The 16,696-nt window shown below is 48.4% G+C and overlaps 1 protein-coding gene across 9 annotated transcripts in view; it reads right to left on the minus strand.

Moving 5' to 3' along the window:
* Positions 1–16,696, minus strand: part of ITPR1 (inositol 1,4,5-trisphosphate receptor type 1) — a 160,811-nt gene that overhangs the window by 77,792 nt on the left and 66,323 nt on the right. For 8 of the 9 annotated variants that reach the window (XM_030283173.4, XM_030283178.4, XM_030283174.4 and 5 more), the window contains 15 exons: positions 16,375–16,626; positions 13,808–13,949; positions 12,698–12,851; positions 11,703–11,890; positions 10,012–10,150; positions 9,782–9,836; positions 9,240–9,405; positions 8,969–9,139; positions 7,990–8,055; positions 7,167–7,304; positions 5,619–5,744; positions 5,057–5,257; positions 3,245–3,496; positions 2,602–2,727; positions 1,744–1,872 (listed from right to left, as the gene is read on the minus strand). In XM_030283173.4, the coding sequence (XP_030139033.1) occupies positions 1,744–1,872; positions 2,602–2,727; positions 3,245–3,496; positions 5,057–5,257; positions 5,619–5,744; positions 7,167–7,304; positions 7,990–8,055; positions 8,969–9,139; positions 9,240–9,405; positions 9,782–9,836; positions 10,012–10,150; positions 11,703–11,890; positions 12,698–12,851; positions 13,808–13,949; positions 16,375–16,626 (2,305 nt within the window). The remainder of the gene's footprint in view (positions 1–1,743; positions 1,873–2,601; positions 2,728–3,244; positions 3,497–5,056; positions 5,258–5,618; positions 5,745–7,166; positions 7,305–7,989; positions 8,056–8,968; positions 9,140–9,239; positions 9,406–9,781; positions 9,837–10,011; positions 10,151–11,702; positions 11,891–12,697; positions 12,852–13,807; positions 13,950–16,374; positions 16,627–16,696) is intronic. The other variant, XM_072934874.1, reaches the window with a different exon arrangement.

Below are 16,696 nucleotides of genomic sequence, written 5' to 3' on the forward strand. Positions count from 1 at the left end.
CCCTGAAAATACCTGCATGTTTGGATTTAAACCACCCACGTGTTCCTTTCAGTTCATGCCTAAAGACTTTCTGGTCTTAAAAAACATTTAAGATGTTTGATCTGCTTAAACCAAGGTCAATAAATCAAATAGGAAATTTATTCCATGTCCCTCATGTCTCCCACTGCAGCTGGGAAGGGAAACCTTGGGCAGCAGCAACTTTGGAGGCAAACAGGCTGAACAATGTTTGTTAAACAGAAGCTGTGGGCAGCTTTGCCAAGAGATTTGTGTGCTCCTAATTTTATATGATTTGAACCACATGATGGATGGACAAGGTGTTCCCTGAACTAGCAAGGCTGACTCAGGGCAGGAAGAATTTCAGTCAAACAAGCCCTGACATGAAGGAGCAGGAGGCAAGAGGAGGCAGGAAGGGCAGGGAGGGACTGAACCCAGAGCAGAGTGGCCACATCCCTTGCCTACAGAGATCAGCCCACCTGCAGCACCTCAGGGGGAGGAAATCCCACCTGGAGCAGGGATGGACACCGGGCAGGTGGGACAACAGGCTGTGCTCCTCGTGGGGAGAATCCCTGGGTACAGACAGGAGTATTGACAGGCAGGAAAAGGGAGAGAAACCACTTTTAACTTGGAGATGCAGAGAAAGATGAATCTAGGACGAGGCAGATCTATCAACTGAGATGGGAAAAGAGGTGAACCAAGTGACTTCATCTTGCTAGACAGAGGGGGAGATTGAGAAACTAAAGAAAAACTGCTGATATAACATTAACAGATGGCTAAAATAGGATGGCAAGATGTGTATTCAAATGCTGCATCTCAGAGATGACAAGTGAGAGCAGGGCAGCTCGGGTCCATGCACAGAGGGATGGGCAGAGCCTGGGGACAAGGCCACAGTCTCCACTTGTCACTTCTCTGATGAGCACCGAGCAACCAAAGCCACCTGAGGAGCAAATCAGCTGCTGCACTGCTCACTCAGGTGAGCCCAGAGACAGGCAGGGGTAGGACTGGAGGAGCTTTGAGACCTGGAGATTGCACTGCAAACACCTGCCTTGGGCACTACCAAGTTGCATCAAGTTTCAACAGCTGCCCCTCTCAGCTTCCTGCCAGAGCTGCCAGACACCTGCCCACTCCACCCACACCCTCCCAGAAAGTTATTTATGCATAAAGAACACTGTTATCTCCGTGCAAAAATAAATATTAGGGCAACATCCTGACTCTGTTGTAGCAATTTCTGCCTTCTGTCCTTCACAAGTGTTCCAAGCTCCTCCTTCACATTTCCCCAACTTCTGAACTAGGCAAAAATCTACTCAGTGAGACACAAAGCTTCTGGAGTTTTGTTCTGAATCCTTTTTTTTTAAGGGCAATTAGAATCTTTCTGTAAAATATGCTGTCCTTAATCAGTCACCCTTGCTCCCTCTGTGGTGTCTATGGCAGGGGGCTGGATGAGATGGGCTTTGAGGTCCCTTCCAACACAAACCATCCTGGGATTCAATGACAGATGAGAACTCTCTCCAGAAGACCTTAGTGGTAGCACAGAGTTAAATCCACTGATGAATTAGTGTGACACTCGAGCTTTTCTAGAAGAACATTTCTACTGTGACCTATGTGTTTTTACATTTCTACACAAAAAAGAGCAGTCTGGTCACCAAGAAATTACACCTCCACTGCTCCCCCGTGTTTCACCAAAGTGGCATGAACACAGGTGTGCTGGCAGTGCTCTCCCTGCTGTGCCCCTGTGCACTTCCCCACCTGCAGGGTGGTGCTCTGGTCCGAGAAGGGGGAGCTGAAGAAGGTGGTGACGATGCTCATGACGATCTCGGTCACGTACTTCTCCAGGATGGAGTCGGCGTGCTTCCTGTCGCTGGTGTTGTTGCAGGCCTGCAGCACAAAGCAGAGCAGGGTCAGGGGCAGCTCAGCGAGGCAGCTGAGACTGGAGTTCCTCATTTCACACTGTCCTGCTCCCAGTCCAGCATCTGGGGCTCTGCACCTCCAGCCCAGCCCCAGCAGAGCCAGCGCTGCTCCTGCTCTGGTGTGCTGGCCCAGAGCACGGCTGGGGAGGGAAAAAACCACAGCGTCTTGGAGGAAGGCAAGAGCAGGATGGGGAGCACTGAGGTGTCATGCTTTCGTATGGGGAAATACTTGGAATCCCAGGCAGAAAGCCATATGGCCAAATAAACACCAAGCCTGGAAAACAATCTGTCCTGACCTGCCAAAAAACGCTGAGCGCTGCTCAGGAAGGAGCTCAGTGAGGCTGGCCAGAATAAGCAGGCCAGGTGGCAGGACAGAAAAGGCACTGGACAAAGGAGCAGGGTGTGGAGCTTCACTGAGCTTTGGTTTGGATTTTTTCTTTTAAAAAGGAAAATATGAATGTGTTCCATGGAATATGACTAATGAAATCCACAGGCACAAGGAAAAGGAGGCACATATTTGCAGGAACAGAGTATTCAGGGTACTTATTGCCTTGATGCACTGGGATGTCTTATCCTTACTGCTCTGGAATAAAGAGGTTTTTAAGCTTTCTGAATTCAGTTCAGAAAATTCAGTTCTGAATTCAGTTCAGAAAATTCAGTTCTGAATTCAGTTCAGAATTCAGTTCAGATACATTACCCGACAGATGTCAACCAGGAAGTTCTCAAACAGCTTCCACATGTGATTACTGGTGTAAATCTCTTTCATTTCTACTTCTGTGTCCACATAGCAGTGATTCAAGAAGTTGATGTATGCTATTTTGACCTAAAAGTAGAGAAAATAATTCATAAAGAATAAGAACCTGAACGGTGGCATGAATGAATATAATGTCACATTAAAAGTGCTACACAGATCATTTGGAATTCTACTTCTTCCTTTCACTTAAACACTGGTGAAATTTAATGCCATGAATAGCAAGACACCCTCCAATAAAAAACCACCAGGATTACTGCAGACAAAATGTCAGCATAATAATAATTTCCAGTTCTGCAGAACCATCTGTTCAAGGTTAGCAGCACATCCATAAACCTCTCTGCCTCAAGAACCCTATAAAATAACCAAGTACAGCACCACATTCCCACTTTCAGGGTAAAGAGGAAGTATAAAAGGATTTAACTTGACTATCCGGGTTGGCTGGGCGTGCCAACAGCAGCAGCAGCAGGGAAGGACTTGTTTCCCAGCTCGCTGCCCACCTGCACCAACCCCTTTGCCGGGCCAGACCCAGCAGCATCAACCCTCTCTCACCCAAACCCAGCACATCTCCAACACAAACAGCCCTCACCTCAGGAATGCAATCCTCGTGGGTCACCACCCTGACAATGTCATCCAGAGGGAGGAGGGAGTTGCATTTGATTTCTGTGTAGACGTTTTTGCCCTCTGTGCACACGGCCAGCAGCTCCACCAGGTGGATGTGGTACATCAGGGGGCTGTTCTCGTCCATCCGGTCCCTCTCCGACCTCATCATCTGCACCAGGGTCTGGAAGGAGGCTCTGTCGTTGTAGAACACCAGCACATCTTCCCCTGCATTCACCAGCTGTGGGGCAAGGAGAACATTCCATCAGCAGAGCCGAGCCTGGGATCCCCCCACGGCGTCCCCCTCATGGGGCTGCCCCACAGCACGTCCCCACCGCTGCTCCCCAGCCCCTCAGGGACAAACTTCCCATTTAACTGACCACTCCTGAGCCACTGAGGAAATTCACAGCCAGTCCAGCTGCCTGCTAGCCAGAAGCTGTGCCAACAAATCTGTGGCTTTCCACTGTGCCTTTCCATTTCACATCTGCCACCCCAGGTCACTTCCTAACGCAGCATGGACAGCCCTGTGCTGTGGGATGAGAGGACTGCAGGGCTCACTCCTTCCACCCTTCCCAACCAAGGCCAGAGAGTGACACATCAAATCACTGAAGATTTCCATCAGCTTCACATTTGACACCTGGCTGGCCATGACTCCAGAGCAGCTCAGACCTCCTGGAACTCCAGGAAGGGAAGGAGAGGGAGCGAACTGAGCCCTGGTCCAGGCTGGGCACTGCTGAGAACACAGCTGGAGGGATCCAGGGCTGTCCTCCCACAGGGTTTGGGAAAAACAGCAGGGTAAGATGCAGGAAAAAACCCTCAGGGCAGCTGCTGACCTTGGGGCAGCCCCTTGCTGAGCATCTCACACTCATCTAAGTGATGAGAAGCTCACGGGGCTGGTTTTGAGGTGAACAACAAAATATGGAAGATTTCTGATCCACCCATCAGGATTGATGCTCAAAAGCCAGACTGGACAAATCTGATCCTGGGGCTCCCCCTGCTGAGGAGGCCAAAACATTCCATCAGATGTGCAGATCTGCCAGATTCCATCCAATATCCCCCTGAAAGGCATTAATTCACCCTTCTCTTACTGCTCCCTTTCATCCTGGCTCTCCCCAGTGCCCAGTTATTCACACACCTAAAGCCAATCCTCATTTCCTCCCCTTCACACTTGAAAGGCTGAGTAAGCACATCTTGCAAAGACTATTTGCAAGGGCTTGGAGAGTCAGGACAAAGAGGGATGGCTTCAACTTGAGAGCAGGTTTAGATGGCAGAAAAAATATGGGTGGTGAGGGCCTGGCACAGTCACCCAGAGAAGCTGTGGCTGCCCCATTCCTGGAAGTGCCCAAGGCCAGACTGGATGGGAATTGGAGCACCCTGGGATAGTGGAAGGTGATTCTCTGGTGGTTCTACAATTTCATAAAAAAAATCCCATCAAAATTTTATAATGGTGAAATTCTCCTTCTGCTTTAGTGATCTTGAAATTAAACTCCTTCTCTTCAAGCCAATTTTGCTAGACAAAGGTACCCGTGCTTCATAACCCCACCTACATGCTGCTGGGTACAGGCCTGGGAAGTAACTCGTGCCATTACCAACCAACACCTCGTTACACCTGTGAATCAGGAGCTCAGAGAGCTTTTGGTCACAAAAAGCCTGAGCTTCCTGGGAGCTGTAATGCTCTTTTTGCATGGTGAGAGCTGTCAGCTTCTTGGCAGTCCCCGAAGCGAGAGGATCAATTTGTCATGTTCACCAACTGCTATGTGCAAACTTCTGTTCAGACCCTGCAAATCTCTGCAGCTCTCACCTCAGCCATTACCATATCTTGGCATTTCTTAATGAATTTCCCCTCTGCCTTGACGATGGTCTGCAGGAACTTGATGTACTGAACGTTCCTGCCGTGCGTCTCGATGCAGTGGACGAAGTGCTGAACCACGCGCTCGTTGATCTCGCTGCAGAGCTGGAAGTTGTTCATGAAAATGTGCTGCATTGTCACTGCTTCCAGGATCTGATGGAGGGGATGAAAGGGAGCAACAGATCAGAAAATCAACAACTTACCACATCCCCACTGAGGGATCCCCACTCCTGCAAGCGCAGGGCTGAAGGGAACTTTGCTGAGGACCTCAGCTTTCAACACCACTGCTCCTATCTCAGCCTATTTTTCACTCCACTTCAGCCTCTTGAACTTTCTACACTGAAACTGCCCTAAACAAACATCTTGCCAACTTTCGAGGCTTTAGAATGAAAACAAAATGTGACCTCTTCAACCAATCTTGCAACAGAATAGCCCCAGAGGTATCACCAAGGACAGTTCAGTCCTTTCTCTTGCTAGAACAAAAAAATAAATCATGGCTCGAGGTTATTCTTACCCCTGGGTTAAGGAACAGGTTTATGTGCTTGTGCAGCAAGGCCTGGTTCTGTTGGTTCCCAGCACAGAAGTTCTGCAGGAACTCGTGTGCGAGCTTCATTATCTCCTGCATCCTCGTGTCTTCAGCCTGACAAAGAAGAAGGGGTTAAAAAGAATCCAGAAGTTCACCTTGAGGTGAGCACAGGAAGAGCCACAGCTCCAGCAAGGGAACTGTCACGTCTCTCACACCCCGAAGGAAAACAAACCTCCACCCAGTTCACAGACGTTTGGGATGAGCTGGGCCAGCTCCACGCTTCCAAAGGGCGTCAAAAATAAAGCCCGTAATAGAAATTACAGTAGTTTATTCTCTAAAAGTGCCTATTCCACAGCCAGGCCTGCCAGCAACGTGCTTTAGTCACTTCTACTCTTCTGAACATCCCAGCCTCTTGGCCAAACCACACATCGTCACCTCGGGGCTGCCCAGGAAAGCTGCCACGTCCCGCTGCAGCGCCTTCCCGCAGCCATGGCTGGGGAAGCTCAGGGCAAAGCAGGGATGGAAAGTTGCTTTTGCACCAGCTCAGCCCCATTTATCCTTCCTGGAACCTCCACGCTCCTCGCAGCCTTCCAAGCACCGCTGAGGAGCTGCTGCCCTTCCCCTGACGTCAGCGTGGATTCCCAACCCGGCGGTGGCAGGAGCCGCGCGTTGGAAAATTCCTGTCTGCTTTTATTTTTAAGGAATTCCATGTCTTTCCAAGGGTGAAACCCCTTCCACGCTGCCTGTCTGATGCACATTCACATACAGGGGACAGAAGGGTGATGAGAGGGTGCTGAAGGGTGTTTCTCCTGCCAATTTTTTAGCAAAACATGACGCAACAAACCACGAGAATGAACATTAATCAAAGCTACTGTGTAGAATTACAGGTTCTCAGAAACCTGATTAGTTTAGAACTGAGGACAGCAGAGTGACCAGGAAAATGTGAAGAGGTGCCTCACCTCTGTGCTGATAATCACCTGTCACCTGTGATTAATGAGCAGCCAAGGGGTGACCTTGGGGTGTGCTGTGCCAGTGGGTCCAACCTGCACAGCTGCCAAGTGTTAGCCCTGATCAGGCTAATCAGGGGCACAAAGCTCACCTGGAGAGCCAGTGGGTATTTGTTCACCTCTAATGGGGAGTTTAGGACTCTACAGCTGGGAGAGGGTCTGTATCTACTGCTCATAAAACCCCTGGGGAGGCAGGTACCCTCCTTCCCTCCTTGTTCCCAGGATGGTGCTCACACAGCTGCCTCACAAGGAGGGTCTTGCTTCCATCAACACAGCTTAACCTCACATGAAAAGCTCAGAGCTGAGCCTTAATTCTGAAGTACAATGTGTGAATATTTCTTCAGGCAATCTGTATATTTACAGGTTTCAGATAAGCAGAGTATGTCTGAGCTCCTTATTTCTGAGAGTGGGTATTCTACAGACTATGAGGCTACATAAACCAGCCTCTGTGCAGCCAGTCTACAGGGAGGAGGTTCAGGAGGACTCAGAGGAGGTATGAAAAGCCTGTCAACATGACACAAAGCCCCACCTTCTCGTAAGGGATCTGCAGCAGCTCCAGCACCACAGCATGAGCACCCATGTTCCTCAGGAGTCGCTGCTGCTGCTTCCTGCTCTTCCTCACCGAGGCCCCCTCCTGCACGCAGAGCTTGCTGAGCCGCAGCAGGATCTGCAGGAGACACTGGCCTTAGAGCCCCAACTCTCTTTTCTTCCAGAGAACGCCAGGTCCCAGAGAGCAGCAACAGGGACCAACTCATCTGCACGGAGCAGAGCGGCTCCAGGCAGCCCCTCGTGGCCCAGGCTCCATCCGTGGCATCTGACTAGGGCTGCTGGACTTGGATGATCCTTGTGGGTCCCTTCCACCTCAGGATACTCTACAATTCTGAGACTCTCTGCTCCTGCAGAACCCAACATCAAGCTCCACAGCAGAGCCACAGACACACCTTCAGCTCACACCACACCAGCACCACAGCACGTTCTTCACCTGCTATCTTCTACACTGCATTTCAACAGCACAGTGGCATAGAATGCAAGGTACTCAGGACAGGGAAAATTAAATGGCTTTTCCCTTTGCTTACTGCCTTTGTAGTCCTTAACAATAAAAATATTGTGTTACCATTGAAACAGCAGCAAACGTCGCATTTCTCACTAATCCATTCTTAAGGAAAGAATACACACGTCGTGCTTATTCTATCCTGGCTTCTCATTCAAGTTGGGATTTGTTATTACTCAGCAAATAGTTTCCACAATGGCAGAGTGACTCAGACTTTCCTGGGTGCCTCCCTCTGACTGCAGCTCTCCAGAGCTGTTACTCATTTACACTTCCAGTGAACTATCAAGAAGCAAAGTTTTACCTCTTTTACTACCCGGTAGTTGTAGCTGCTAGTACTTTCAGGCTTTTGAGACTTGCTGTGACCTTCCTGAGGATAAAATCAGACAATTTATTAGTAGCTTATACTACTGTCTACATGAAGGCTAAAATTACCGTTGTAGGATAGCGCCCGCTCTCCTCCTGGGAAGGACTGTCATCCTCCAGCTGACAGCCTCAGAAAAACACATACAATTATCCTGTCAAGTCACATTGACCTCTAGGACACAAAATGAGGTGAGGGAGGGATGATTTCAGAGGCAGCAACCTCCCATCCTTGGCCTGTCACATTCTGTCTCTAATCAAGTCTCCCCTCAGAAAAAACCCCTTCCTTTCTCTCCCTCTCTATTGTTATTACACTGTCACTGCACAAATACCAAGAGATTCCTCACAGCAATGTGTACAAGAAAAGCAGCAAGTGGGTTACTTGTATTTACTTCCAGCAATAAACGTTCCTAAACCAGGGACTGCTTCTTGGATCCCCTCATCCAGTCTTTCCTATTTGATTGCAAATTATACGGATGCAAAAGATGCTCAAAGAGTTCTAAGCCAGATGTGCACGTGGGGAAAATCCTGTGTTATCAAGTGGAGATAAAGCACAGTTCTCTGCTGTCATTTAATCAAGTGCCATGACTCAAAATGCATCACCTGAGCATTCACAGCTCTGCCCTTACCTTACTTGAGGTACTTTTGATTGCACAAATCCATCTGTCAGTGCTGAAAGGACACAGCTGGGGAGCCAGAGCAAACCCAAACCAGCCCTGTTAGACCCTAAGGGTGACACCTCAGGGGCTGCTACTGGGCATCACCTGGCTCAAGTTCTCCTCTCATTCCTGCCTCAGCCTGAAAGCAGCAGAGAGAACCTCACCTAGGCAGTGTGCTGGGAAGATGGGCCTTGTCACAGTTCTGACAGCAGCTACACCCTCCAAATACCCCCCAAATTCACACAGACACAACCCAATTACCTCTTTCTTCTTGTGCTCGTTTTCACCTGGCACACTGTCCATGGCCTCATCAGGACCTTGGCCTTTGTACACCCAGAGCTCAGATTTCTCCACTATTGACCTCAGCTGGTCCAAATCTTGTTTGATCTGCTTGTAGTTGTCAACATCTTGGCTGGTAACGAGCAGTTGAACCTTACAGGGAGGCAAAGCCATTAGTTGCACAAGAAGGGCTGGGTTCAGCTGCCATAAATACATTCAGATGAGGAATAACTCTCTCCAGACACACAGGTACCTGCTTGAAAGCCTGAAGCACCTCTTGTCTCTGGCTGAAGTGCCTGAAGAGCAGCTGCAGTGCACCAGACACCAGGGGAGGGTAATCATGCATCGTTAAATGCAGCAGGACCCGCAGGAAAGTCCTGCCCCCGTGATCATCCAGATCCAGAGGGGTGTTCTCCTCACTGGAAACACAGCAGGAGTCAACCAGCACATTAGACTGAGGGTCCCAGCTGGCTCTAAGTCCTCTTAGCAGTGGCAGAAACAATATTTTTCTTTTAAATAAAGGGGGAAACTGTACTGAGATTTTATTGCAGCATCAAGCTGAGCTGAACTAATCCTGTACCTTGGCTTTCACCCACAGCACAGAGCCCTCCCCTGATGATCCTTCTGGCTGAAGAACCCCAGAGCTGCTCCTTATCTCTGGATCCAAATGGACCCTACTCTGAGCTGCACCAAAGCCACTTTAGGAAATCGAAGCTGTTTTCCCAGACCCCACTCCTCAGGAGCCCTCCAGCCTGGGGACTTCCCCTCCATTAGCACCTGTGAAGAGATACTTTCCTTCCACCAAAGATCCCCTCAGCTTGTTCTTCAATGTGTTCGAAGTCCAGGGCTCCTGAAAAAAATAAACAAGACAAATACGTGAGGTCAGAGTGGCAGGAAAGCTGTTTTTCCAGCTTAAAAACATTTCAAAGGCAAGTGGGGATCTACAACAATCATCCCATTAGCCCCTTGAAGATCCCAGAGTCTCCCCTGAGCCACACAACCTCACCCCTTGCCAAATAACCCACCTGGTACATTAGCTGGCATTTCTTGACTACTGCTTCCAGTGGGGGATTCGGACATCTGGGCATTGCTTTCATCAAATTCATGTTTAAATATACAAAGCAGGCAGGAGATCCTGTAGTCCAACCGCACGTTCAGAATAAACTGATGACACAGAAGTAGAAAAAACGTTGAAATAATCTGTGTGTTTCCACCACATCTACAATTCACACACAGCAGAGTTACCAAAGTGCAACATCAACTGAGCAGAGATGTGGATTTAACCTGGAAGAGTTACCCAGGGTGGGGAGGGCCTGGCACAGGGTGCCCAGAGCAGCTGTGGCTGCCCCTGGATCCTTGGAAGTGTCCAAGGCCAGGATGGATGGATGAAACTTGGAGCACCCTGGAAGATGTCCCTGCACATGGCAGGGAGTGGAACTGGATGAGCTTCAAGATCCTTTTCAACACAAACCATTCTGGGACTCCATCATTCCAAGATAAGTAAATGCTGCCTTCAAAACCCCCCGAATTCAGTAATATTTTCCAGAGATTTCAAAGAGCATGATACACACACATAATAAATACTGATGACTAAAACATTTTGGCAGGATTTTGGTGCCTCATTCCCGTGTGATGCTGGCATCCTCACCCCGTCCCCCGGGAAAGGAGAGCAGCATTTCCATCTCCATCCTGCACACGTGCTGCTGGGACACGGGAGCAGGACACGAGCTGCCAGGAGCCACATTCTGCCATACAAGTCACCATTTCAGCTGGGCTGGACCAGCTGGTGCCACAGAAACCTCCAGCCTAGCAGAGACCACCTTCTCCACGGTCTTCCTCTTGAGGAAGGAGCTACGGAGCCAAGAACACTCGGAGTTCTCGCAGCTTCGGGGAGAAGGTTTAACACCAGTTTGAGGGGCCCCTGGTAGCAGGGAACACTGGCACACTGAAATATCCCCCTGCACATGCCAGGCCACGAGAGAAGCTCTGGCTTGAGTTAAAAATAAGCAATGGTGCAAGGAAGCAATGGAGCCTCCCCTGTGCTGCATCTGCTGCTGAGGGAAGGGCACAGCTCCCCACGGGGCACAGGGAGGGAACACCACAGCTCTCCTGCTGCTCTCCTGCTGCTCTCCTGCATCACCCAGCAGGCTCTGGCAGCATTCTGACCCCCAGGGCCTCGCTGATGAAGCTCCTGAGCACAAACAGGACTCCCACACCCAGAGAGGGAAGATGCACCTCAGTGCAATAATTCTGAGTCAATAACGAGGAAAAAAACGTGTGCATCCCAAAGACTTTGGGGTGAGCAAGTGAGAAAACCAGAGATGGAGGAGGGAGAGGCTGGCTGTGCGTGCTGACAATACATGGCAGGCTGATGGCTCTGCCAAGAGGAGTCTTGAGGTCTCCCCATTCCTCAGGGCACTTCAGATGGCCCTGCAGACTCTGAGAAATTGGGAAGACAACAGGGTGGAAAACAACAGCTCTGCCTCAAGTCAGATACTCACAAATAATTGCTAAATACTCAAATGTCTACTGCAAACTTTTTTCTGATAAATTCTTTCAATAATGGCACAATATTGTCATAACAAGTTGAGAGCCCTGTGCCTGACAAGGTCACCCTGGCAATGCTTTCCCAGTTTGAGAGTCAGAAGCACATTAAGAGGCAGCAGGACACAATTAATGCTGCAGGACAGCACGAGGAGCTGCATCCACGTGGTACCTGGAGTATCTCGATGATCTTCAGCTTGGTGTCCATGACCAGGATGTCCTCCTTCTCTGGCTCGCTCTGCTTGACATTCCCCTCGGGGGCAGCTGCCAGGGGAGTCATGGGCAGGAACCCCCCGCCCCTGAGCACCACCTGGGTCATCAGCTCCCCCACGCCGTGGATTGACCTCATCACATTGCTCCCTTCAGAGAGGAAACAGCTGAGGTTAGCAATGAGACTGTGCTAACAGGGCAAGGACCAGCACAGCCTGCAAAGGGAAATGTCCCAACATCACACCCCCACACCCCGGGGACAGGGAAAGCCAACAGAGGCACTGCAGTGCTTGGAGAAGCCCCCTGCCACCTCCCATCACAGCAACTGCTCAGCTTTACAACCAAGCCATGGACAGAAAAGAGATTTCCAAGCACAGCATCATGGCCAGGGAGGGAGGGGACTGTCCTGCTCTGCTCTGCTCTGGGGCAGCCTCACCTCCAGTCCTGCAGGCAGCTTTGGGGCCAAAATATAAGATCTAAAGATGTTAGAAAGCACCTAAAGGAGGCTACAAAGATGGGGAAGGGACTAGAGGAGGAGTGATACAAGGAGCAGCTCAGATCTCTTGGTCTGTTCAGACGGGGCAGAGGTCAGAGCTCACTGGGACTGCAGCTCCAGTCTCTGCTCTGGGACAGGGACAGGAGCCAGGAACAGCTGGAGCTGGGCCAGGGGAGGCTCAGGCTGAAGCCCAGGGAAAGGTTCATCATCCCCCAGAGGGTGCTGGCACTGCCCAGGCTCCCCAGGAATGGCACAGAGGCTGCCAGAGCTCCAGGAGCTGCCAGGGATCGACAGGGTGGGATTTGGGGTGTCTGTGCAGGGTCGGGAGCTGGGCTGGGTGATCCTGGTGGGTCCCTTCCAGCTCAGGATGTTGTGTGACTTCATTGTTCCACCCCACAGTGACATTTGGAGATGAACCAGAGCCACCCAAGAACTTTCTGTCCTACACCTTGCAGCCTTACCTTTACTTTCCTCGCCTTTTGCCATCTTGGTGATAGGGAAGATGGTAGTGATGTGCACACAGTCTAATATAGCAAGGAGGATTTTGGTTAGTCTGAGGAGGTCACAGAAGTTGTAGAAACCAAAATATATCAGATTTCTGGCTAAGTTAACAACCTACCAAAATAACAATAAAAAGCCTGATTAATACTAAACATTTTGCTATCACAGTCAAGTTGTCTTAACACAGTGACAAGATCAAGAACCTGGCTGAGGGCTGCATTTTATCACAATATCTGGGATTTCTGAAAAACTGCCTAGTTCTACATCACAGCAGAAAGTTTTCTACTTGCCTACAAATACTCCAGTGCTTGCAGTTAATGTCTGTACCTGCAACTGACAGTCTATAGCTACAAAATCAGATTTTACTTGTCTCATTATAAAACAGGGCAAGACTAGAGGGAAGGTACAGATAACTTCTATCACTGTCTTACAAAAAGATATCACACCCATAAAGCTAAACTTTGTAATAACTTCCAAGCTATAAAGTTTCCCCACAAGTCCACCCCATAAAGACCCACATAAAAATATCACATACAGGGCAAATATTTAATGTAGCCCCATTATAAGAAGTGTATGACATCAACTGTATTTTTTACAGAGTATCACAGCTTTTCTTAAATTAATTATTATTTGTTGCATGGATTTGCTATGTTATTTGCACAGACTATTTTAACAGGTCAGTAAGTCACAGGACACTTTTTCCTCTTGGTGAACATCACTATAAGCTCTGGAGTCTCTCTGTGCATGCAAACAGTGTTTAATTTTTGAGATATTTATTCCAGTAAAGCCTGGCTTTGCAACAACACCGAGAGCCCAGAGAGTAAACAAGGCTGCTGCAAACCTCAGGCATAAACTGACATGCTTTAATTGTATTTCAAGAACCATCATTGCAAACTCACAAACTTCAGCGGGGTTACTTGCACGAGCAGAAAGGAGCCAGCTGAGGCTCACCACTCACTAATTACACTAATTACTTGCCAAACTACCTGATGCTGAAAAAATAACCAACATTCCACAAAAAAAAAACCAAAAAAAAAAAAAGAAGGATATAATCAGAACTGGATAACTACCTCAAAAGTGAGTTTATTTTTCTCTTTATCAGAGAAAGGGAACCTCTGACACACCACATCTCTTAAATATTCCTCTACAAATTCCATTGTTTGTGCAAATCTCTCCTTAATTTCATCTTTGGAAGTTCCACTGCTATCATAGCTGAAGAGGGGGAAAAAAAAGAACAAAACAGAAAAGAAAACAAAACAAAACTTAGCATGCAAATACACAGGGCTCTTTCCCCCCCAGTACAAATTTTCATTCATTTTTCAAAATCTAAAAAAAGCTAAAGGCTGGTAAATAATTTATCCAAATGAGAGAGTCAGGACAGTGACAACAGAATTTCCTGGCTTTTGTTGGTTTATCCCATATTCTCATTAGGTACTATTTTAAAACATCTGAGAAAAACAAAATAAAAAAAGATAATTTTGTCCCAAAAACCAAAATAAGCAACCTTCATTATTTGAGTGGAAACAATGACAAGTGATGTGCAGCACTGAGGAGAATGGGTGGCCAAGAGAGGCTGAGTGGGGGTCATATCTTCCTCCAAATAAAACCAATATATATGCAAAGCAGATATTAATTTTTAATATAAATTCTAGGGTTTTTTCTTGTTCAGTGTGACTTTGAGAAGGACAATCCCACCACCTCCCACAACATACTTTTGCTTCCTGTTTGATCACTTATCACTAGTAAGCTTCTGCCAGAGCTAAAACCATTTGGTTTTATATTTCAGCCTTGAAATTTGATTTATTATCTACTGCATCTCTCTCAGCAGAGAAAACCAGGCTGGCAAGGAAGGAAATACAAGAAACCACTGAACACCAGCATTAACATTGACAAGACTTAAATGCCTAAGATTTAACTTTAAATTCCTAAGATGTAACTTCAATATTAGGTGTTCATTTTCTCCAACTGAGAAAAAATGAGCTCTGAATTTGGAATGATTAATTTTAGAGTTAATACAAGTGGTTAAGAAACCATGTGCCTGCTCCAGCTGTGGCTTTGTGTAGGTTTTTGAACACTGTGCCAGAGGATTTTCTACTGGATGCATATTCAGGACCATGTCCTTGTTTGAGCATCTTCCTCCTCGTTTCTGCTGGTGGTGGTGAGCGCCCATAAGGACAATCTGTCTTGAGGGGACCACACTCAGAGGAAATGGAATCAAATCTGGGAGTTTTAGAGAGATTTGAGTGAAAATGTCTTCACTGGAACAGTGGTCAAGGCCTGGAACAGGGCGGTGGTGGAAGCACCAGACCTGAAGTGTTCCAAAGACGTGTGGATGTGGCACTTGGGGACACGGCTCAGTGCTGAACGTTGGACTTGAGCTTGAAGGGCTTTTCCAAACTTAACAATTCTGTGGTTCTCCAACCAAACTGAGGCAGGAGGAGAGACAAATCCCTGCTCTGCCCAGCTCTGGGTCACTCCATGGCCACGTGGCCCAGACACGCCGTGACCACCGAGCTCACCCCACACACGGGGAGCTTATTCAACTCCCAGCAACACATTATGGGTGTTTGATTTACTACAAACAGCAACTCCAAAAACAATGCGTGACTTCAGGGCTGATGTTGCCTTAAAACCCCGCAGTTGCTGCATATGGTAAAACCTTCCCCAAAAAAGGGCCTTGTAAAGCCATGGCTCAGGTCTGGTGCTTGGGTGAGCACAGCTGATGGCTGGGCTGACCAGGAATGTGAGAATCAGCTGCACATCAGCCTGTGCATGGGAACCAAGCCACACCTGGGAGAGGAGGGACCCGTACCCACGGGAAGCACCTGCCACCCAGGAGACAAGAACGCAAACACCTTCAGAGAACAAAGTCTTTGGGTAGCTTAGCAACTCCAAACCAACAAACTGGGCAGCAACAAGTTACCAACCACTTAGAATTAAACATGATACTTTCAGAAAGCCATACAACAGTGAGCTGTGAAGAATAAAAATCAGGATTAAACACAATACTCCCAGAAAGCCATGCACCACGAGCTGTGAAGAACAAAAATCAGATTTAAACACGGTATTTCCAGAAACCTGTACAACAGTGAGCTGTGAAGAACAAAAATCAGAATTAGACAAAATACTTCCAGAAACCTGTACAACAGAGAGCTGTGAAGAACAAAGAGATTAGAATTAAACACAATTCTTCCAGAAACCTGTACAACCATGAGCTGTGAAGAACAAAAATCAGAATTACACACGATACTTCCAGAAACCCGTACAACCGTAGCTGTGAAGAACAAAAATCAGAATTAAAGATGATTCTTCCAGAAACACGTAGAACCATGAGCTGCAAAGAACAAAAATCAGAATTACACACAATTCTTCCAGAAACCTGTAGAACCGCAAGCTGCAAAGAAGGAAAATCAGAATTCAAGACGATACTTCCAGAAACACGTCCAACCTCGAGCTGTGAAGAGCAACAACCAGAATTAAACAGGATTGCTCCGGACACCCGTACAGCCGGAATTGTACAGAACAACAACCAGAATTAAGCAGGATTGCTCCGGACACCCGTACAGCCGCAGAACAAGGACGGTGAAGAGGCGCCCCGCGCGCCCCGGTAGCATCAGCCCCCCGGCGCGGCACTCACTCGTCGATGGCGATCTCGGAGGGGATCTCGGACCAGAGGCGGGCGTACTTGACGGGGGTCACCTGCTCCTGGGGGTCCCTGTCCACGTGCATGTGCAGCATCAGGCGGCAGAAGGAGGCGCGCAGGTCGTAGGGCAGGTTCTCGTCGGCCATGCAGCGCAGGATCAGGTCCACGTCCAGCTGCCCCGAGATCTCGTTGATGGCCAAGTACTGGCGGTCAAGGCACATTCGAGCAAAGAGGTTCAGCTGATATCTTCGGGGGGAAAGGGAAAAAAAAAAATTATATGTGTTCATTTATGTAGGCTTGAAGGTTACGATTTAAT

Source organism: Taeniopygia guttata, chromosome 12 (genome assembly GCF_048771995.1).
Source record: "Taeniopygia guttata chromosome 12, bTaeGut7.mat, whole genome shotgun sequence".
In the NCBI taxonomy this organism is placed as follows: Eukaryota; Metazoa; Chordata; class Aves; order Passeriformes; family Estrildidae; genus Taeniopygia; species Taeniopygia guttata.